Source organism: Tamandua tetradactyla, chromosome 12, assembly GCF_023851605.1.
Source record: "Tamandua tetradactyla isolate mTamTet1 chromosome 12, mTamTet1.pri, whole genome shotgun sequence".
In the NCBI taxonomy this organism is placed as follows: domain Eukaryota; kingdom Metazoa; phylum Chordata; class Mammalia; order Pilosa; family Myrmecophagidae; genus Tamandua; species Tamandua tetradactyla.
In genome coordinates, this window is record NC_135338.1 from 40,801,700 (window position 1) to 40,825,317 (window position 23,618).

General features: G+C 36.3%; 1 protein-coding gene, 1 non-coding gene and 1 pseudogene across 2 annotated transcripts in view; 1 reads left to right on the forward strand and 2 right to left on the reverse strand.

The window, feature by feature from the left end:
• GTF2A1 (general transcription factor IIA subunit 1) overlaps positions 1-23,264 on the reverse strand; it is a 43,100-nt gene extending 19,836 nt beyond the window's left edge. The window contains exons 1-4 of the mRNA XM_077123231.1: positions 22,802-23,264; positions 18,881-18,982; positions 10,293-10,497; positions 7,918-7,982 (exon numbers count right to left, since the gene is read on the reverse strand). Coding sequence (XP_076979346.1) covers positions 7,918-7,982; positions 10,293-10,497; positions 18,881-18,982; positions 22,802-22,831 — 402 coding nt within the window. The 5' untranslated portion in view covers positions 22,832-23,264. The remainder of the gene's footprint in view (positions 1-7,917; positions 7,983-10,292; positions 10,498-18,880; positions 18,983-22,801) is intronic.
• LOC143652893 (small nucleolar RNA SNORA79) lies at positions 8,559-8,702 on the reverse strand. Its single transcript, XR_013160939.1, has one exon. It is a non-coding gene; the product is annotated as a small nucleolar RNA SNORA79 (small nucleolar RNA).
• Positions 12,633-13,829, forward strand: LOC143652666 (vacuole membrane protein 1 pseudogene; annotated as a pseudogene).
• Positions 23,265-23,618: the final 354 nt, after the last annotated feature.

Consider the following 23,618-nt stretch of genomic DNA (forward strand, 5'->3'; position numbering starts at 1 on the left):
GACAAAATATAGTGTCAATGGCTGAGAGATTCCAGACAGAGTCGAGAGGTTATCCTTATGCATTAAATAGGTATCACTTTGTTAGTCAAGATGTAATGGAGAGGCTGGAGGGAACTGCCTGAAAATGTGGAGCTGTGCGCCAGTGGGCATGTTTCTTGAAGATATGATGATATGGCTGTCACAGTGTGACTGTGTGGTTGTGAGAGCCTTGTGTCTAATGCTCCTTTTATCTACCTCATCAATGGACATGTAAAACATATGGATTAAAAATAAATAAATAATAGGGGTTCCAGAACAAATGTTAAAATAAATTTAGTAGACTGAAATGCTGGTGATCAGTCAAAGGGAGGTGGGTAAGGGGTATGATATGTATGAATTTTTCTGTTTTCTTTTTATTGCTTTTTCTGAATTGATGCAAATGTTTCAAGAAATGATCATGATGATGAATATACAACTAAGTGATGATAGTATGAGTTACTGATTATATAACATGAACGGAATGATCATATGATAAGAATATTTGCATTTGTATGTGGTTATGTATCATAAATAAAATATAAATAATTGTATTAGTACAAAAAATACCTTAATATCTTAAGCTGCAGACTTTAATTTCTATGTTTTAAAATGGAGCTATCTGACATTTAAGTTATTAAGAGATACATGGAATGGATTATTCTCTGAATTTCTTTAAATCCAGGGTAGATTCTTGATTGCTTCTGGATATTTCTTTTCTCCCCTTGCCTTCCCCCAAAAGAATTAATTACACCATTGTCTTATGTACGGTTTTTGATCCTATGCTCTAAATATTTCCATGTCTTACTATATTCATATTTAGGTAAGTTTATTTTTCCTCCTTGTTCAGTCTCCTTCGGTACCAAGTACTCACATATTCAGTCTAAACTACAAGCTTTTAGAAACATCCATGTTTTGACAAGATTACAGAAATAAATAGAACTATACTTTGTAGATGCTAATGTCAAGGAAATCCATGAAACTTGGAATACTACATAAAATAGGTTAATAACCGAGGTATTATTTACTCGGGGCTCCAGGTATAGCTTTTCAAGAAGATATGCCTCCTGTTATCATTTGATTGACCTAAGTAATTTCTACAACTTGAACCTCAAATCCCCATGATGCTTCCCTAACTCAGCTACAGACCACCAGGTTCATTCATCTTTAAGTTGGAAATCCAACAGTCTAATTTGAAATAAATATCATGGGCAAATGAAAGGTAATCTAAGTGTAAGGAACACAATAACTACAATTATTTAGGAATATTAAGTGCCCATAATTCACATTTCATAAGATAACAGATCTCCCTCTACTGGTAAATTGACATAGTAGCTTTTTCGTGACATAATTGATACAATAACCACCTGCTTACCTTCCACACATTCAAGTGGCTCAATATTTGATCAGTGACTCCAGCCAACATAACGAGCAGTCTCACCACCCTACCCCTCTCTACATGGGGCATGACTCCCAGGGGTGTGGACCTTTCTGGCAACGTGGGACAGAGATCTTGGAATGAATGGAGACTCAGCATCAAGGGATTGAGAAAAACCCTAGAATGAGCTGAGACTTAGCATCAAGGGATTGAGAAAACCTTCTCGACCAAAAGGGGGAAGAGTGAAATGAGATAAAGTGTCAATGGCTAAGAGATTCCAAACAGAGTTGAGAGGTTATCCTGGAGGTTATTCTTATGCATCAAGTAGATATCATCTTGTTATTCAAGATGTAATGGAGAGGCTGAGGGAACTGCCTGAAAATGTAGAGCTGTGTTCCAGTAGCCATGTTTCTTGAGGATGATTGCATAATGATACAGCTATCACAATGTGACTGTGTGATTGTGAAAACCTTCTGTCTGATGCTCCTTTTATCTACCTTGTCAACAAATGAGTAGACCATATGGAATAAAAATAAATAATAGGGGGAACAAATGCTAAAATAAATTTAGTTTAAATGCTAGTGATCAATGAAAGCAAGGGGTAAGGAGTATGGTAGGTATAATCTTTCTTTTTTCTTTTCTGTGTTCGTTTTATTTCTTTTTCTATTGTCTTTTTCTTTTTCTGAATTAATGCAAATGTTCTAAGAAATGATGAATATGCAACTAAGTGATGATATTGTGAATGACTGATTATGTATGTTGTTTTATTTTGTTTCTGTATTTTTTTAATTAATAAATAAATTTTTAAAAAAAGAGAGAGAGAGAAAGAGATAGAAAGACCAAAGGTGAAGTTTCTATGCTTTGAAATTAATGGCTTTTTTGTATATACGTCATTTTTCACAAAAAAAGAGAAAAGTCAAAAAAGAAAGTAACATTAAAACCATAAAATTTCAAAAAAAATATATATATATATTTGATCAGTGAAATACCTTAACACAGAACACCCTTCATTCAATGACAACTGAAAATTATTTTCTAGTAATTTTCTGTTGAAATAGCTGAGACATGACTAATATATTACAACACTCATTTCATAAGGAGAAACTGAAAAACTGGTTTGATATAAATGTCCTTTTACACAAGTTCTCTGAAACAGCATTCTACCTAATATCATATTATCACTACCTTACATTTTCAGAAAATTGTATAATTTCTCAATATTCATTTCCAAATCAGACAGAGACATCAGAAAAAATCAAAACTGGTTTTTTGGGGATCCAGAATAATAATACAGATTAAAAAAAATTTTTATTGATAAAGAGCCTATCCCTGAATATGTTTCAGAATAAGTAAAATATATAGAACAAACCCTAACTGAAGACATAAAAATAAAACGTTATACAATGGACTACTGGGGCTGCAAGAAGGAATGAAGTTGTGAGGCATGCAACCAGGTGGATGAACCTTAAGAACAGCATGTTGAATAAAATGTTCACAGAAACAAAAAGGCAAATATTAACATGCCTCACTAACATGGATTAACCATAATATTCAAAGTTGGAGAACTGAAGTCAAGAGCATGGGTTAATGAGATGGAAACTGCCCAAAAGTCCAGCAACAGATGAGTGGCTAAATAAGTTGTGGCATATACATACGATGGAATATTATGTAGCTGTAAGAGAGAATAAAGTTATGAAGCATAAATGAACTTGAAGACATTATGCTCAGTGAAATTAGCCAGAAACAAAAGGACAAAATACTGTATGGTCTCACTGCTATGAACTAATATTGATGAATGAACTTGGAGAATTTTAGTTAAGAACACAGGTTATTAGAAGATAGAAACAGGGTAGAGATAGGATAATTGGTGCCGAAGGGATACAGACTGTGCAACAGGACAGATTGTAAAAATCCAAAAATGGATAGCACAATACTACCCGATTATAGCACAATAATGTCAGTACACTGAATGAAGCTGAATGTTGTTAAAGAATGATAGAGGGAGAAGGGTTATGGAAAAATAAGACGATAAAGACCGAGATGGTATAATTTATGAATGCCTAGATTATATAATGATGGTGAATAAACATACAAATTAAAAAATGTTTTTGCATGAGGAAGAACAAAGGAATATCAGTATACAGGGGGTTGAAAATAGATGGTCATCCATATTTTATAACTCCAACTTCTATGTAAGACTAAAGGGAGAAATGTTTATTTGGTGCAAAACTTATATTATGACTACCACATTTCCTAATTTAACTTTTATGGTCAATTTAATTGAACACCTTAAGTACATGGAATCTTGAATAGGGAATGAGATTTTGTTGGTTTGTCCAGGTTAGTGTGATTCCCTGATAAATCCCAGCGTTTGATCTGAGTGAATAAAAAAGTATTTGCAAAGTCTCCTTGGAGGAATGGGGAGAAAGGGGGAAATATTCAACTTTCCCACTTGGAGAATTGCTAATATTCTCGTAAGCAGTGGGGACAACCAAATCAATAGGTCAAGCCCTTGATCTTGGGGTTTGCCCCTATGAAACTTATCCCTTGCAAAGGATAGGCTAAGTCTACTTAAAATCAGGCCTAAGAGTCACCCCCAGAGAACCACTTTTGTAACTCAGATGTGGCCTCTCTCTCTCTAAGCTGACACAGCAAGCAAACTCACTGCCCTCTCCAACTGGGAATATGACTCCGAGAGCTGTAGACCTTCCTGGCAATGTGGAACAGAGATCCTGGGATGAGTTGGGACTCAGTATCAAGGAACTGAGAAAACCTTCTCAACCAAAAGGGGGAAAAGAGAAATGAGACAAAATAAACAGTGGCTGAGACATTTCAAACAGAGTTGAGAGATTATCCTGGAGGTCATTCTTATGCATTATACCTACATCCCCTTTTTAGTTTATGGTGTACTGGAATGGCTAGAAGGATGTACCTGAAACCGTAGAGCTGTCTTCCAGTAGCCATGTTTCTTGAAGATGACTGATTGTACAATGATAAAAAACTTTTGCAATGTGATTGTGTGATTGTGAAAACCTTGTGCCTGATGCTCCTTTTATCCATGGTATGAACAGATGAGTAAAAAATATGGATAAAAATAGGGGGAACAAAGGTTAAAATAAATTGAATAGATTGAAATACTAGTGGTCAATGAGGGGTATAGTACGTGTGAGTTTTGTCTTTTTTATTTTGTTGTTGGAAAGATGCAAATGTTCAAAAAAATTATCATGGTGATGAATATGTAACTATGTGATGATATTGTGAGCCACTGATTGTACACTATGCATAGAATGTTTGTATGCCAAGAATGTTTATATATTTAAGTTTTGAAAATAAAAATATATATATTTTTAAAAAGCATGGCTTATCAGGTTGGGGTCTATTATAAAGGGTCCTGGATTATAAGCTCTTACAGCAGTCACATATTCAGGAGTTGTAACTGATATTTCTAAATTCTGAGATACTGAGCTATTTGTATATAACGTGGTCATTCCCTGAAACACTGGATATTTATGTGACACCTTAGACTCAGAGTTAGGGCACTGAATCTATGAAAGTCAGCACTACCCCATTCAGCAACTGTTAAAAGCTGAAATAGTGATCAGACTTCATCTAGAGATATAAATGAAGCTGATGTGGACAGGACTAAGGTAAATCAGAATACTGGGTAAAGGATTATATGGTTCATACTTTCAAACTTCAACCTCTATATGAGACCAAAAGGAGAGATGTTTATTTGGTACAAAACATACATCTTGGGTAGCACATTATCTAATTTAACTTGTATGATCAGTTTACTCGAACACCATAATTACATAATTACTTGAATAGGGCAAGAGATCTTGCTGGTTTGAACAAAGCAATTTCAAACTTGATGTGTGAACTTCAAGTTTGTGTGATGCCCTGATATATCCCAGAGTAATTTGGGCAGATGATAAAAAAGTATGTGCAAAGTGCCCTTGGGAGACTGGGGAGAAAGGAGTAAATACTAAACTTCCCCAAGTGGGGAATTCCTGATAGCCTCGCAAGCAGTGGATTCAAAAGGCTGAGTCTTCAATCTTGGGGCTCACCCCTATGAAGCTTATTTCTGCAAAGGAGAGAATAAGCCTACTGATAATTATGCCTAAGAGTCATCCCTGGAGAGCCTCTTTTGTGTCCTCTCTAAGGGAACTTGGCAGGTGAACTCAATGCACCATAAGTAGTTCATGACTCCTAGGGGTGTAAATCTCTCTGGCATCATGGGCCCTGACTCCCAGGATGAGCTAGGACCTAGCATCAGGGGAATGAGAAAGCCTTCTTGACCAAAAGGGGGAAAACAGAAATGAGACAAAATAAAGTCTCAGTGGCAGAGAGATTTCAAACAGAGTTGGGAGGTTATCCTTCGAGTGGCTAGAAGGAAGTACCTGAAACTGGTGAGCTGTGTTCCAGTAGCCTTGATTCTTAAACAAGACTGTATAACTATATAGCTTTTACAATATGACTGTGATTGTGAAAACCTTGTCTCTGATACTTCTAATTCAGGGTATAGACAGATAAGTAAAACAAATAATAAGGATAAAACATAAATAAATAATAGGAGAAAATAAAGTGTAAAAATAGGGGTAGATTGAAATACTGTGAGTCAATGACAGGGAGGGATAAGAGGTATAAGATGTATGAGTTCTTTCTTTTTTTATTTCTTCTTCTGGAGTGATACAAATGTAAAAACAATCATGGTGAAAAATATACAACTATGTGATGATATTGTGAGCCAAGGTTTGTATAATATGGTTGGACTATATGTGTGTGGATATTTCTCATAAAAATATTTTTTAAAAAATAAAATGTTAAAAGACACATAACTACTAACACATTTATTGAATAAAGATTCTGATCTCTGATCTGCTTAAATAAACATGCTCTTTAGAATCAGAGATATAATCAGTAAGAGATAGATCAGTCTCTAAACTCAATTTTAATTCGAAACTTACTCCCACAATACTTAAAATTCTTTGAAAATAGATGAGTCTACTGCAGAAGGTTCTTAAACAAAATTCTTGTTTTAAAACGATGTAAGTTATTCCCTGGGAAACAGTCTTAATAACAAAAAGCATAATATGGATCCTATGGTGACACTTTTTTTTATAAGGGTGGGAATTAAAAAAGAAATGTGGGAACTTAAACGTGAAATGGAGATTTTTTAAATAATAAAAAATGAAAAATGATAGGCATGGGATTTTGTGATTCGTCACGCAAAAGAAATTATTTCAGTAGTTTGAACTAGGAGTACAAATAGAGACCCTTGAAATTTATTAATTTAAAAATTGCCATTTCTACTGTTAGTCCAAAGATCATGTCGAAATTTTTAATTGTTCCAAAGTATGATTTGTAAGGCTAGTATGTGCAGAAGCAAATCATTTATCTACAGGTGAGCCTTACTTTCCAACTGGCTTAAAAATTTGCAAATGAGCCTTGTAGTTTACTGCTTGTCACTTACACATTAGAAGTGACTTTTTAAAATATTGCTTTTATATTAAAAAGGAACTTCTAGACCTGAAAAAAAAAAAGCTCATTGATAGTATTTAGTATACTGAGACCTTTTTAAAAATAATTCTTGGGTGGGCCACAGTGGCTCAGCAGGCAGAGTTCTCGCCTGCCATGCTGAAGACCCGGGTTCGATTTCCGATGCCTGCCCATGCAAAAAAAAAAATAGCAAACAAACAAAATGATTCTTATCTTTACATACAAGTTTTGATTGAATTTAAGAATGAAAAGTTAGAACTGAGATACCATTAATAGTCTATATATTTGTTTGAAACATTGCTGGAACAACTACTCTAAATAGACTTTGTTTTAATGTTTTATTAAAAAATTTAATCACACATATAAATATTTTCTAAAGACCTGAAGGGGTTATTTCAATTCTACAATTGTCCTTTACTACATTTAACAAAAAAATATTATATGTTCTAAGCGATACTTTGAAATAATAGGACTTGTGAAGTTCACTAAATTGTCCCTTACAAATTCCAAAAGTCTAATACACAATAAACTCACTTGACTAAAATACATTTTAAGGTCCACCAATTTGAGTATTATAATAAAACTTTTCAGGCTATACAAATGGCTAAAGCAGACCAAAATTTTTAAAAGACTGAATCTTAAGAATAGTTATCTTAATCTACTCAAACAGTTCTCTTTTATCTTCAAAAACTTTATAATTCTTAGCTCTCCTGATGTCTTGAAATTAATGGATCTGAAACAGAACTATACTTGTCATAACAAGTTTGATAGCCACCCCCATTCCACACACCACCATCCTTTCCCAAGACAGTAGGAGATGAAATGGCTCTCATAAATCGTCTAATTCATTTGGTATTTTCAAGAGAAAACTGCAAAAGTTTATGAACTTCTAAGCATTGGGCTCAATTTTAAATTTGCTGCCAAATATAATACTTAGGGAACTATCAAGTTGATAATGTTTAATATTCTTAGGTATAATCACATTTTGGGATAGAATAAAGATAGCAAATCAAAGTAAGTCTTACCATGTTTGATGCATTCATATGTTGTATCAACTTAGAATCAGGAACAATAACCTGTGGTGCTGTAGCTACAAAACACAAACATATATACAATGAACCATGAGGCTATTTCATAATCACAAGAAAACTATATAATACTGACAACTTTTTTCATGTTTTCCATACTTGAAAAAAGCACTCAAATGTGCTAAAAAAAAAAAATTGATATCAGAACATTTTAAGTTCCTCTGGCAAGTAAAAGCTATAATAGATACCACCTTGTACTTGAAAACATCAATGAAAAGAGATGTGAGTAATAATACCTACGTATATAAGGGAACTTAAAGAACATTAAGCAGTAAATTCACTCTTTACACTGTAGAACTTTAACACCTGAAAATATAATTTCTCTACACTCTTAAACTGGAAAACTTCAAATGTAATTTAATCTTTTCCTGTAACTCAATGTTACCTATTTTAATGACATGATACTGCTGCTGGAATGAGTTACTAACCCATTAAGAATGAGCTCAAAAAGTTCTAATGAGTTTTTTTTAATCTACATAGTCCTTTTTTCATTTGACAGTTGCCAAAATCTTAAATTAATTCCATTCCCTTAAAAAAATACAAATCAGAAATAATGACACATCTACTTAAAGCAAAAGGAGTGTTTGATTCCACAAATTTCAGAGAATAGACAGATAATCCCATTATCCTAATATTCTCTGAGTGAAGAAAATCAAATGTTAATTTATGATGACCTAAAATCCTAATGCCAGGCCTGAAGGCAATAGGAGGAACAGTCATCAAAACAGATTAAAAGGATAAAATTACATGATTGAAGGTATAGAATAAAATCAGATATTAAGTCTTACTTGACAAAACAGTAAAAATAACCTAAATAAACCTTTCTGCTGTCTATCACTACCAATTTTAAGTCTTAACATAAACTATCACATGAGGCAAGTGGTTACCTTAAAGTAAAATTTTCATTTATTTTCATTCTTTTATCTAACATACATTCAAAAAAAGACTTACAATTAGAATGTCCAGGAAGTTTTATAACTGAATAGACATTTGTCCTTGCAGAAAATACTTGCTACACATGTTACAGTCAAAGCTTCATAGCCTTTTCGGGGGTCAGGTTTTCTCTTAACTGTGAAATCGAGCTAAAAGCTATTTCACAAAACCCTTGAAAGGCCTCAGTGAAACACTATCTATAAAATGCCCTGAACAATAATACAAAACAGTATGGATGTAATTTTCTTACCTATAAACAAAGGTATGTAAATTAAGATAGGTTATAAAGTCAACTCTACATTTAAAAGAAACCTAAATTTAGTCCATTTAGACTTACATAAATTACTGTGGGATCAGAGTGAAGTGAGTGGCATTGGGGGCACTCTCAGGCCCTGTAGCATGTACCTGTCCTGGAGGGAGGATGAACCTACCCACATATCAACCCAAGACACCAAGACCATGTTATCCTTCAGATGTCACTAGAACACAGTCCACAGTTAAACGTGTTCAGCATATGCAAGTCATAATGAAGCAAAAGCTAAATAAATAACTTGCAAGACCTATTCTTTCAGAACCAGGACTCCTATGGACACCCTGATAAAGCTAGAGTCCATATGGAAGAAACCATGTGCCAGACAAAAGACATGATTTCTAACAGCAAGCAGCATTTCATGATTTGACTTCATTTGCAAGTAAGAGGAATATTCTACCATTTCAGCAAAATAAACACAGTACAAGCATTTAACATCCAGACTACAGTTTACAGCATTATATTAAATACTCTTATCTCCCTACTTTCTTCTCTGTGATAAATTTGAGATCTGCTGCTTCTTGATAAATAATAACGGATGTGTAAGCTTTTAAAATTAATAAATATATGATTAAATTTAGTCTGGTATGGAACCTATGGCTTATTTAGATATTTAGACTTGGGCTTTAATAATAGGAAAAATATTTCCTCTGCTTTATGCTATAATGACTTGTGCTTAAAATTTTAAACAAAATTTTTAAAATCTTTGACTAGTCAGTCCCAAGACAGCTTCAATATAAATAAAGCCTATGTTAAAGATTCTTTCCATACTACCCCAGAACTGTATCATTAAGTGTTCCTTATTGAGTTGGTTGTGATTTTCTTACAATTATGTGCTGATATTGCAAATGAATCATAAAGCAATTATAATCTTTAAGGTAAAATTTGGATACTGAATTAAATTTTACTTTTATGTATGAAATAAATGACAATTTTATCTGCCTCTATTTTTTTTTTCAAAATTAATGTGTAATTGAATTTTCAGACTGCCAAAAATCAGTATTTCTCTTCTTCCAAAAGAACAGATTTTATTTCCAAGTTGTAAGTAAGAAAACAAATCCTGTCTCACCTTGCTGGGATGCAGGAATAAGGACCTGCTGGGTCTGAGCCTGCTGTTGTACTGTCTGCTGTGGCTGAGCTTGCTGATGGTGGTGGTGATGGTGATGCTGCTGCTGCTGGGGTTGATGCTGCTGCTGAACTTGCAATAAAAGCTGCTGCTCTTCTGAATGTAGTCCATCCACTGCCCTAGACTGCATTAGCTTATTCTCCCATAACTAAGAAGAGAACATTAAAGATCTCTCTAAATGACACCGACTCTGGACATATGGGCAAAACATATTTTGCTTATTAGTCTTTCACAAAATTCTTCCACTTTTTCAAAACTAATATAGCTTAAAAAATCAACTACTCTCTAATTCTTACTCAAGCGTAAACAGTAGTGAAAGTGATTTTTAAAGTATCAAACTTCATTTTTTGGTACTTTATAGCGTAAAGAAATTTATATTTTCAAATTTTCTACAGTAATTTCTTAATTACAAGGCATTATTTAGCAAAGATTTTCACACAGTTGTTTAGTAATCAAAAGAATATCCTTAACAGAAAAAACCTTCTAACATCAAAACCTTTATTAAACTATTTTTATGGAAATATTTTCTTTAGACAAAATTTTATGTCTCTTACATATACAAGACACAAATTCATACTTTTCTTATCAGAACAATGAGAAACATCATTAAAGCGGTCCCCATGTTACATAAGCCCCACATTTCATCTGTTCAATCTTATAATAAGGGAAAACAGCAATAAGTGATGGTCTCAGAATTTTCCCAGCCTTCTACATCTTGAAATTTCATACCCTCTTCCATTATGCCAAGGGTTGAAAATCCTCCCCTACTGCTTAATCACTTCCATTTTCTCACCTCACCCTAGGATAGGTTCTGTGACAGAAAAAAATCAGTAATGGGCAAAAGGAAGAATGAAAAGAAAATATCTGCAATTTGCATTCTCCCTAATGCATTTCTTCTCTACCAGGTTTAGTGTTCAATCTAGAGCTCCATTCATACAAGAAATTGCCCAAGAAAGTCACAAAGTCTTACTTGAAAACACAAATGAAAATTAGTAATTTTGTACACATAAATCTACAATTAATGACCCATACACCCATACACCCATACACACACACACACACACACACACACACACACACACAGGCGCTTGTTTTCTCCTCCAGGATCTGCTCTTAGCATATTGCCTAACTCACCTGAAGTTTTTAACAGATCCTTCAAGAACCTCCCTTCGTATAGTATAATATAGGGAATTTCATCATCTTTTTACCTGTCCAACCATTGTGGAAATTCTAGATGTGTGTCTACATGCTAGTAACAATTCCAGCACTTTCCTGACAGCTTACTCAAAAAGTAAACTTTTTGACAAAAAGATCAATTTTGTCAGGCACAGTATTTAGACCTTCCCAAGGGTATCTATTTCATAGGGTTGTCGTGAGGATTAAATAAGGAATCATGCAAAACATTTCTCATGAAGCTTATAAAATAAGCTATTTTTAAAAATGCTATATTTTTAAAAATTACCCATTTTTAAAAATATAACATTTTTTAAATCGTTTACTTTATTTCCTCATCTAACAATGGTACAAGTTGAATTAGATTACTTCTCAATTCAGTATCAGCTGATAAAATCTAAGTCTCTGCAAATGCCAGACTCAAAGCAACTAGCTTCTTCAAGGTAACACAGTACTATTTTTTTTTTTATTCTCCTTTTCCTTTATTAAAAATACATCCTGTATAACTTATACACTTAAGTTACCAAAATGATTCTGGAAACTGTTTTCAAGCAAACCTCACACAATATACAATTACTATTAAAATCGATATTCTTAGAATAATGCTAAATCCTTAAAACACTTTAGTGGATGCATTTCTGAAACAGTAATGTGCAAACTTTAATAAGAATTAATGGCACATGTAGGTATTATATTACCCCCTAAAAAAAAAAACAATGATTTAATTTTATGTGAATTTTGAAATTCATGAAAGTATAGCTCTACTTTTTGAGGACCTGGGCTGTATTTCATTTATCTCTGTGATGAAGCAGGTACCTAGCACAGCATATAGCACAAAACAGGTTAATTTATTACATAGTACTAATGTATTATATATAGTAAGGATCCCAAACTTACTCTGCTTTTTCCTCCTTTCCAAAACAAAACAAACTTAGCTTCTTATAAGTCAAAATCAAGGTGGAAAGAAAAAATGCTAATAGTTAACACTTTAAAAAACAGCTTTTAACAGTTCTAGTTGGCCGAAGCCCAGTGGTGAGTCGATCAAGAGCCGCTTTCGGGATCCTGAGATCTGGGGTTAGAGCAGCTCCTCAAGAATTACTGCTCTATGAAATGGCAGAGAATGGAAAAAATTGTGTAGCAACGAACAAGAAGCAACATAATGGAAACTTCACAGACCCCTCTTCACTGAATGAGAAGAGCAGGAGGGATCAGGAAGAAAGGCAGAATCCTGTCCTATGGAGACAGCCACTCATGACATTGCAGTATTTTTCTCTAGAAATCCTAGTGATCTTAAAGAACGGACCTCAAAATTATGCCATTGTCAGAACATTATGGTATCTTTTTTACTTCTGCTGGCCGTGCTTATAAAACTATGTATTATGTTGAAGGAGCACATCAACAGTATGTGCAACATATAGAGAAACAATTTCTTTTATATGCCTACTGGATCAGTTTAGGAATTGTCCTCTGTTGGACTTACAGAGCACAACTTCTTGTTTAATCTGAGTCCACATACAGCTTCAGTTACATTAGCTGCTTACAAACGCAATTCAGTGAATTTCCCTAAACTACCCTATCCTGATAAGATTATTTGCCCAGATGAAGTGAGCACTAAAGGAAGTATTTCTGTGTGGAGCATCATCTCAAACGTTAGGATTGAAGCCTGCTTGTGGGGTATTAGTACAGCGATCGGAGAGCTGCCTCCATAGTTCATGGCAGGGGCTGCTAGCCTCTCAGATGACAAAGAGTATCAGGAATTCGAAGTGATGCTGGAACATCTCTTTGCAGAGGTTGCACAAGACTTTGCTCTTCATGCTAAACTGGCAGTTCAAAACCTAGTATTTCTGTACTAGGTTGGATTTTTTGGAATTTTGGCCTGTGCTTCAAGTCCAGATTTTCTATTTGATCTGGCTGGAATAACACGTGGAAACTTTCTCGTACCTTTTTGGACCTTCTTTGGTGCAACCCTAATCAGAAAAGCAGTAACTAAAATGCATATCCAGAAAAATTTTCATTATAATAACATTCAGCAAACACAGTGGCGCAGATGGTGACTTTCATTGGTACTGTCCCTGGCATAGGTCCTTCTCTGCCGAAGCCATTCCAGGAGTACCTGGAAGCTGGGTGGCAGAAGCTTCACCACAAAAACAAAATGGGCACCCCATAGGGAGAAAACTAGTTATCCAAGACGTTTGAGAAGTTGGTGGCTGTCGTCATGTTTCCTTCATCCTGTCCATCATTAACTCCATGGCACAAAATTATGCCAAATGAATTCAGCAGCTGTTGAACTCAGAGGAAAAAAACTGAATAAACAGAGAAAGTTTTTAATTGCAGAAATTTGAATGGATGGATGGGTTCTGCCTTAAATTGGGAGGACTCCAAACCAGGAAGGAAACTTCCTTTTACCAACCCCTAACAATTTAAAAAATTTCCTTCCTGAAAGAAATTTAGTCCACATTTTGCACTGACGTAATTTTCCTTTGTATGTCAAGGTAAGGTATCCACCCTCAATGAAATTGGAGTTATATTTTACTAGGGCAGAGTGTGATGATCAGTGGCAAACGTAACAGAAATTGGCCTTTTGTTTGCACCTTCAAAAGACCCATAGGGTATAATTAGAAAATTCCTGCCACACACGTACAAAAAAAAAAAGGTGTAAGTATGTCAAGCTTCTTAGGCTTGACCCAAATGGCTGCTTACTTTTTCTAAGTCATCCAAATGTATATAAACTATAAACTATACTAGATTGGCTAATAGTCTTGCATGTCTATCATGGTAAAATTTAATATGCCATCCTGCCCGACCATTCCTACCCTCAAAAACAGGCCATTTTATGATGCATTGCACACCCTCTGGGGAAACTGATCCTTAAATTTCAAGACTGTATAAGGAAAATATGGTTGATGTCTCACAAATGAACTGATGCCAATTTTTTATTCTGTGCATTTAAAATGAAGTCAAGAAAAAACTTAATGAAGACTTCTTTGATCAGTCAAAAAAACATCTTTTAAAACCAAATAATTTCTAAACTTAATGCTTCACTTCTGTTACCTAATTGGTCTACCCACTGAAATTTAACCCACCTCTTCAATAAAACATATATTATGTTTGGCAAATATTAACAAATACATATTACATGTTGCTAATTGCCAAGTACCACTATTCACCTGGCATCCCAAGTCAATGACCCTAGGAGTCAGAATCCAACCCAGTACCCCATCATTACTGCCATTCCAGTACCCCATCATTACTGCCATTCCCCAGCCAGAGCATTTTTCCAATCTATCGCTATTTACTATGGCCCTAGTTCAGCTTCTTTCCTCCAAGCAGTTCTACTACAAAGTGTAGTAATTGATCTCTCCCACCTCTTCACATCAAGTCATACATTCTACAAATAATTATTGAATGCCTCCTATATGCCAGATGCTCTTAGTGGTACTGACAACAGAGTGAACATAACTCACAAAAATGCTGATCTTTTATCAGCTTTTTAGTTAATGTGTAACGGAGAGGCTGGAGAGAACTGCCTGAAAATGTAGAGCTGTGTTCCAGTAACCGTATTTCTTGAAGATGATTGTATAAAGATATAGCTTTTGCAATATGACTGAGTGATTGTGAAAATCTTGTGGCTGATGCTCCGTTTATCTACCTTATCAACAGATGAGTAAAACATATGGATTAAAAATACATAAAAAACAGGGGGAACAAATGTTAAATTTAGTAGACTGAAATGCTGGTGATCAATGAGGGGGAGGGGTATATACGAATTTTTTTCTTTTTATTTTTTTTTCTGGATTGATGCAAATGTTCTGAGAGGTGATGATGATGATGAATATACAAATATGTGATGATACTGTGAGTTATTGTTTATATAACAAGAACAGAATGATCATATGGTAAGAATGTTTATGCTTGTATGTCATGTATAAAAAAAATTGCTGATCTTTACAAAGCCTACATTGCAGTGGAAATTTATCCTTCTACTCTATTCTCTATATATCAGCGGTCCTCAGCATGAGATGACAGCAACACCAGCAACATCTGGAAATGCTAATTCTCAGGCCCCATCCCAGACCTACAGAATCACCAACTCTGGGAATGGAGCCCAGCAATGTGTTTTAACAAGCTGTCCAAGCGATTCTAAGCTAAAGCTTCAGAACACCTTCTCTAAAGTCTAAACAGTGTTTTTCAAGCTGCAGATTGCAAACTGCAGATTAATGAGCCGTTAACCCCATTAACTAGCACCCCACTTAATCCTCATTCTAAAGACAAAACTGTCACTAAAACTTATACCCTATTTTTTAGCAATACCAAACTACTTGAAGTTCCCAGAATATTGTATACATGTCTCACTGTCTGTACCTTAGTAGACTATTCTTTATGATTAGCATAATCCTAAACAATGGATTGTTTAAACCATAATTCCTAAACAATGCAAATATCAAAGACACAAAGCCTCAAAGAAAAGTAGCAGCTTTTTGTGCTCTACTGCCTCTGGATCTTAGAAATTTCTGTTGTTGTACTTATCATACCATGACCACCTTTTCTTTTAAAGTATGAACTCCTTCAGGGCAGAGACTATGTATTAATCCAGGAGCTAACAAAATGACTGAAAACTTATCAGGCATTTAAGACATTAAATTCAAAGAAGTGAGGGTAAATAAGAATCCTGTTTTCTAGAGTAGTGTTTTTCTACAAGGATGCTACTGACATTTGGGCAAAATAATTCTTTATTGTAAAGGATAATCTTACAGGAAATTTAACATGAAGAATATGTAACATCCCTGGCTACTTCCCACTAAATGCCAGAGGAGTCCACTAGTCATTAAGATAAGTAAACACGGCCCCATGCATTTCCCAACAACTTGGGTGGTGGGAGAATGGGGTAGTAATCTACTAAGAATCAGCATTTACTAAAGTGTCATAAACTGTTCTAGATGCCGTGAGGAACACAAAAATAGTACCACACAAGTACTCATCAATCTTAAAATATCAAATAATATAAAATTTGAATTATTGAATGTTTACAATTTCTCTATTTCATTTTATATACAATTTTATTTATCAAAAGATTCTTTTGTAAACAGCTGTTTAAACAATTTAACAGTTTTCTGTGACAGCAGTAATACTAATAACTTTTGAAGACAACAAAGAATACTGAATTGTTATTTATTTATTTATTTATCTTAGAAAACAGAAAGAATGCTCCTTTCCCCCCATTTTTATAGTCCTCTCTCCCCCCAACACATAGCTATTGTTTCAGGCAGCCCCACCTAAATTATCAGGTCTCTGAAATTAGATATGAAGAAAACGCATTTTCTGTTTCCCAAATGATTCAAGATGTTAATTAGACTAATAATAGAGTAACATCTATGAGCTCTTATTGTATACTTTTTACAAGTACAGAACGATTTTTCACAATAAGACTATGAAATAGGGATTATTATTGCCTTTTTTCCTTACAGAAAAGGAAACTGAGGCATAGATAGATCCAAGATCACCAACGAAGAGCCAGCAGAACAGAATACAGCTCTGAATACAATGCAACCAACCTGACTTCAGTATCCCACCCAGGGCCATGATCCTGCAAATCAATGTCTAATTAAATTTTGCACCCTAGTCCCAACCCTAGTCCACGCTCTTAATCTCAAATATACTGCTGCACTCACAACAAGTGAGTGGCCCTCAAAATCATACCAGGTACCACCTGTCACTAAACCAAAATCTAGTTATATCTCTAACACCTTCCTTCTTACTGACCTTCAAGTCTCTACCACCTACTAGCTAAATGACCTTTGATCTTTAGCATATTCCCTCTAAGTTTATTTCCTGAGATAGGTAATTAGACATACACCTCACAGGGTTGATTCCTGCAGTAGGCTAGGCTACAAATTCTGAAGAATTCTCTTATTTTCACAAAACATCTAGCTCCTGGATAAAACACTACTAATTATATTTCTGGTAAGAAATGATAGGAGAAACAGTTTTCCCCTAAGGGCAATGCTAACAACAGCACTGTTACAGAGATACCAAGACTTGCACCAACAGCAATTTTTCCAGGAGCTGAACCCATGACTCCTGCATCAAAACTAAGAAGGAGCACATGCTGTCATTGGCAGCACCTCCCAGATCTCAGCAGCAAATCTTCTTAGGAAGAAAACATCCAGGACTGGAATAGATGAAGATCAGGTAATAATAAACCCCAGAATCAATGCTAAATGTTCCTTAGCTTTCATTAACTGTGATTACTTATTTGTACATAGCTTTGAATTAGCGCAATACCTAATTTCTAAGTCAGGAGGTCTAAAACTTTTTAGTCTCAGACAGCTTTAATACTTTTAAAATTTATTCAGGATCTCAAAAAACTTCTGTTTATGTGGGTTATATCTATACTTACAGTAACAGAAATTATAGCTAAAAATTTTAAAAACTATTAATTTTAAAAAAATATTTATGAATCCATTATATGTTAACATAAATAACATTTTTTAGTGAGAAATGCCTTAAAAGAAAAGAGCACTTGTGCTTTTGAGTTGCAAGCTGAACTGGCCACTTTTCTTCAGGGAACACGACCTCACTTGAATGAAGGACAAGCTATGATTATTCATACTTACACATTTGGCAAACCTTGTGGACCCCCTGAAAGGACCTCAAGGGAGTCCCCAGTTGTGCAGAGACCACACTATATGAACCACTATTTGAAACAATAGGGCAAAAATATTCCATTTGATTTCATTATCATTATAATACTAGGAAAACACAAATGCTAAATAAAAGTATCTAAATCGTTCTGCTTAAATCCAACAGAAAGAAAATCACCTTCCCAAGTAAAATACATTAGAAACATATTTGGCCCAGATAAAGGACTTAACTCAAGAGCCTGAAATTCTTTTATCAAGCTCTTATTCAATCCCTATAACCTAAACAGACTTCAGAATATAAGTACGTTCAGACCATAAAAAAGAAGGGACAAGTAATTAGATCATAAAATGTAAAATGCTAACTGTCCATTATTAACAGCTAATGTTCTGCCAGGCAGTATGCTAAGCACTTATTTATATGGTTATTGTATTTAATCCTCAAAACAATCTTGTGATGTACATACTATTAATTCTCATCTTATAGATAAGAAACTTGAAACATGGAAGTAGCTTGCCTAAGGTCAGAGAAAGAACTGGGATTTGAAACCAAGCTGTCAGACCCCAGAGCAGCACCCTTCAATAAACAATACTGCTTCCTGCAACAGTCAAAAGTTCATCCTATTGAAAAATTATGGATTATTTTTCAGTGAAAAGTAATGTTTGGGAAACTAAGCATTAATTTTAAAAATATATATATATTTTAAAAGGCAAACTCACAGTTTTTAGTTCCATGAGGACTTGTTCATCCACTCCATCATCCAGAAAGATTTCTCTCACATCACTAATAACATCTTCAATTACAGATCTATATAATTTAGGCTTTAAAAGAAAAATAAAAGGCTATTGAAAAATATCATTTTTCCACATACTGAACACAATAGGTTTTCACAAATTCAAAACAAATTAAATGTAATACAATAGTCATTTTACAACTACCTAAAACTAAATGGAACTAAAAAGATAATAGAGAACTAGAGTATTCAATGACTGCATGTTATAATACAAGTTTTAAGATTATTTAATAAAATTCATAAACAGAACGTCCTATATAACTGGCTCACATAGTTAACCAGTTACACTTTTCTATGTTGTAGTCAAAACACCTAATGTGATATTCAATATTAGCTTTGTGGGATACTTATGTCTGGTTCCTACTATTTACTGCATGGTCTGACCTATTCATCTCATAACCTTGCCACTAAATCTTAGACTTTGAAGAGCCCTGTGTCCTATAGTCAGCTGCCTGCCAATAATCTGCAACCTAATGAGGAGTCAAGTTCAAAATTCATCTTATTTCTGTTTTTGTCATCCAATCCGTACTTTGAAACTGTACCATTAAATCATTTATATACCCAAAATAACAGATCTTAATAGTTCCAGGAGAACAAGATACACTGAATTCTCTCCCAGGATACCTCTTTCCTTCCACTACTTTCCAGGTGATGCTATGGAAGAGAATCATGAACACTTCCAATATTTATTTTATTATTATTATATTACTATTATTTTTTAATTGGGGGGGCTTACAGCTGGCTCCTAGAAGGCTGTCAGAAGGATAAAAGGAGAGTAAACGTGGATGCCCTTTTAAAAGTATAAAGTATTTAAAATCCAAAAAGTGGGAGAAAGACCAATTAGCCCAGCTCATATCCTATGAACATGTTAGACAAAAGAAAGTTTATATATCAGAGTGATGAAATTGAAGTTAATTCATTATAAATCCCATTCATTATCACAAAGAATAAAGATCAACAATCTGTTTTTAATGACAAGTAGGATGTCATGTTTATGTTTTATACCTTGCTTAACCATAAAGTTTTATACCTTGCTTAAGCATAAAGTTTCTGACTAGTTAATAAAGTCAAGGATTTGTTCTCATAAGCAAACTTCAAACAAATAAATGTTTCATTACCACCTCTATTAGCTATTGCTATCACAAGGAAACCCTCTAAGAAAATGTGTCCTTGTCTGGTCAAAATACTGAGTCTGTGCAACATACCCAAACCACTAAAAAATATAAATTCCTTTTCATTATAAACAGAAAAAGAATTCATATGTCTGAATTCTCACTTTTGCTGTATCACTCACCAACTTGCTTTTTTATTTAAATTTGCCTCTGTGGATTTAGCATCACTCATCTATAAAAAGTGTTATCTCTTTTTATATACTTATAAAGTACCATCTATACGTAACAGTAATTTAACTATCAAAATACAAAGCTACACCTATTAAGTGGGTTTTTTTAAACCAATAATAACCCCTCAAAGCATTATAAAGCAGCAATATAACCTTAAATTGATAGTATATATCTCAAATAGATTATATAAATTATTTTTTCAGCAACTACTGTTGTTTTGGTGTTCCTGAAGCCAGTGAACCCTAAAAATCTTTGGCTTGAAAATTCAGACATTTACAGGGACAAATTTGCTTTTTCCTGTTTAATGAATCCATCTTGCTTTAAGATTTTGTTTTTATATACCTTAATGAACCCATAACTTCTGCTGGATTCATAAGCAATATCAATGAAAGAGGAAGATAAATGTTTATTCTTCATAAAGTATATGCATAAAGAACAATTTAGCAGAAATCTCTTTGAAAAGCTCTAAAAACACTGATGTTTTAAAAAATACGTGGGTATACAGCCACTATTTTAAATAAACAATTTCCAAATTATAATTTAAAATTCTAAACTTAAGCAAAAATTGTTTTTTGCTAAATACAGTAATTCAGGAGGTGTGTCCTCATTTGTAAAAAAACAGATATTCCAAACTTAAAAACTGTTAACTTCGAGGGCTATTAGTAGCATTCTCAAGTAATTAATTTAGACAGTTCCTTTCTTTAGTCCCCTGGTGTATTTTAAATGATTCAAGTTATAGACTCCTTCTGGCAAAAAAAAAAAAAAAAAAAAAAAAAATCAGTATTATAGCAACAAACATGCAAAGCAATGTTGGAAAATAAACTGTGGATTTTCATACAACAAACTATGTTACTATCTAAAGCAATAAGGGCACAGCCTACTTACTAATTTCTTAAATCCAGTCTACACTCATTACTCCCCACACAAACGTACCGTGGGCATAAGGTCTTAAAACTATTTCTTTGAAACGCCTGCTATTTTTCGATATTTACTAGCAGAAAACACAATGCAATATGAGCATCTATATTTCTAACATATTTCCTGATACTTAATGAACAAAATATTCTTACCAACATCAAATCCTTTACATTTAACACTTATTGTGGAAAGCATTTTTAAATACCCAACAATATATGCTGACACTTCCTAATAACAAGAAAAACGATTAGACCATCTAAAACCCTCTTTTAAAAAAACAAAGCGATTAATTGGACAGCAATTTGAGACTATTTCCCCTGACAAAAACAAAGAAGGCAAATCCTAGTTCCTGCACTAAAACAAAACCTTGGGGCTCCGAGACCAGCCCCAGTTAGGTGTGAAACTGCTGCGAAAAAAAAGAGCTGGACCCAAGAATAAAAAGAGCTCCGCACGCGCCTGCCTCTCGCCTCGGGAGCACGCACCTCCCAGCCCCGCTCGCAGCAGCTCTCACTATTTAAAGCCGGATCTGGTGTTTAAATGGAGAGGCGGTGACGTAGGCCTGAAAAGCACCTTCCCATCCTGGCAGAGTCTATATTAGAGAGCGGCAATGGCTCTATATAAACAGGGCAGCCAAAGGGAGGAGGACCACAAGGCTCAGGGACTGAAAAGCAGGGTAAGCGGCCGCAGCCATGATGGATCGACCCGAGTCGCCAACGGTACAGTGTCGTGCGGCCGCGGGTTTGTCTGCGGCATTTGGGGCCGGGCAAAAACGTGTTTTATTTTCAAAATAAAAATAAACGACTCGGGTGGATTAGTGATCATATTGCGTTGGTGACTGAAAAGGTTATTTATGTGACTGCTTTTTGCAAACCTACGTGATCGCAAGTAACCAAAAAGGGACAAACGGGTAGTAGTAGGCAAATTTTAAGGCGAAAGCAGGGGCACTGTAGGCTTTTTTTTGTTTGTCTTGGTGCTTTTGCTAGTCGAAGATACGATTGGGGGTTTTGCTTCCCCTTCGCCATTTTACCGATTCCGAAGGAACCGAGATAAGTGCTTTCCAACCTTCGTCCTTCTTTTCTTAAACATAAAATGGCCTCAGTGAAGGTTACCGAAGCACAGCCTCCAGGAAAATCCAAACTAATCCACCTCTACCCCTCAAAGTAGCCATTAACCTTCCACTACGTTAAAGTGGATCACGGTGGGTCTTGGGATTCGCCCAATTCCCCAGATATCTTTTTTGTTTTGAAGCTGCTCGGGGAACCTCTCGCGAGCCAGCACGGACGGGCCCGCTTCGGGGGGAAGGGTCTGCTTCCCTCCCTCCCTCCGTCCCGGCCCAACGGCCTCCGCGGCCCGGCCCGCCCCGCGGCAGCCCCAGGCCCAGCCGCCAGCCCCGCCGCTGCCGCCAGCCCTCGGCGCCCCCCCGCGCCCGCCGCCCGGCCCGGGCCGCCCGAGGCGGGAAGCGGCGACGGCGGCCGCGCGGGCGGCTGGAGTCAAAGCCGGTGTCGCCGCCGTCCCCGCCCCCGCCCGGTTCGGCCGTTGCTGCCGCCTGAACGAAGCCCCCGCCGGCCACCGAACCACGTCCTTACCACGGTGTTTGTATTTGCCGAGTTCGCCATTTCCACACACAACACAAACAAGAGGGGGGGGACCCTGAGAAAACAAAATCAAAACAAAGCCAAAAAAAAAAAAAAGCAAAGACACCCGGAGGGTGACCCAAGCCACCGCAAGATTAGGGAAAAATTTAAACTATCGAATTCTGAGGGAGTAGAGAGGGGAGCGGTGGAGAGAGGAGGAGGGGACACTCCTCTCGGAGCTAAAATCTTCGAGAACCGCCTTACAAAAAAAAAGCCAAGACCCTCCAGAGGCCTGGGGGGCGTTGCCCGCTCCCCACCCCGCGCGAAGGAGGGAAACCAACACCGGTCGCCGCTCCCCGCGCCGCCGCTGCCGCCACCGGCTGCAGCTCCAGCCGTCGGTCCGCCCGCTTCGCCCCTTTATATAGCAAGCCAACAAGCTGCGCGAGCCGCCGCCACCGCCGCTGCCGCCGAGAGACAGGGTGGAGGGGGAGGGAGGGGCGGAAAGGGCGGGGGCGGGAGGTGGGCGGGGCTGAGCGCGAGACACCGCGAGAACCGCCTGCGCAGGCGCGTCGGGGCGGAGGTTGCCGCGGGTCGCGTCGTCACGCGCCGTGGAGAGTGCTGGGCTAGCTGAGCCCGCGAACTGGACTAGTGAAGTGATGCCATCCCAAGTGTCGGATGTTCACGTGGTTGGCACCCAGGCGGAAGTCTCCGGCAGCTCCTCTGGGCGAGAAGCTTGCAAAATGCAATGCTGGAAAAGGCGCGAGCTCTAGTGACACTCGAGACCGCCTCCTGTCAGACGCGTATGTGCGCGCGCCGCGCTGCAGGAGCT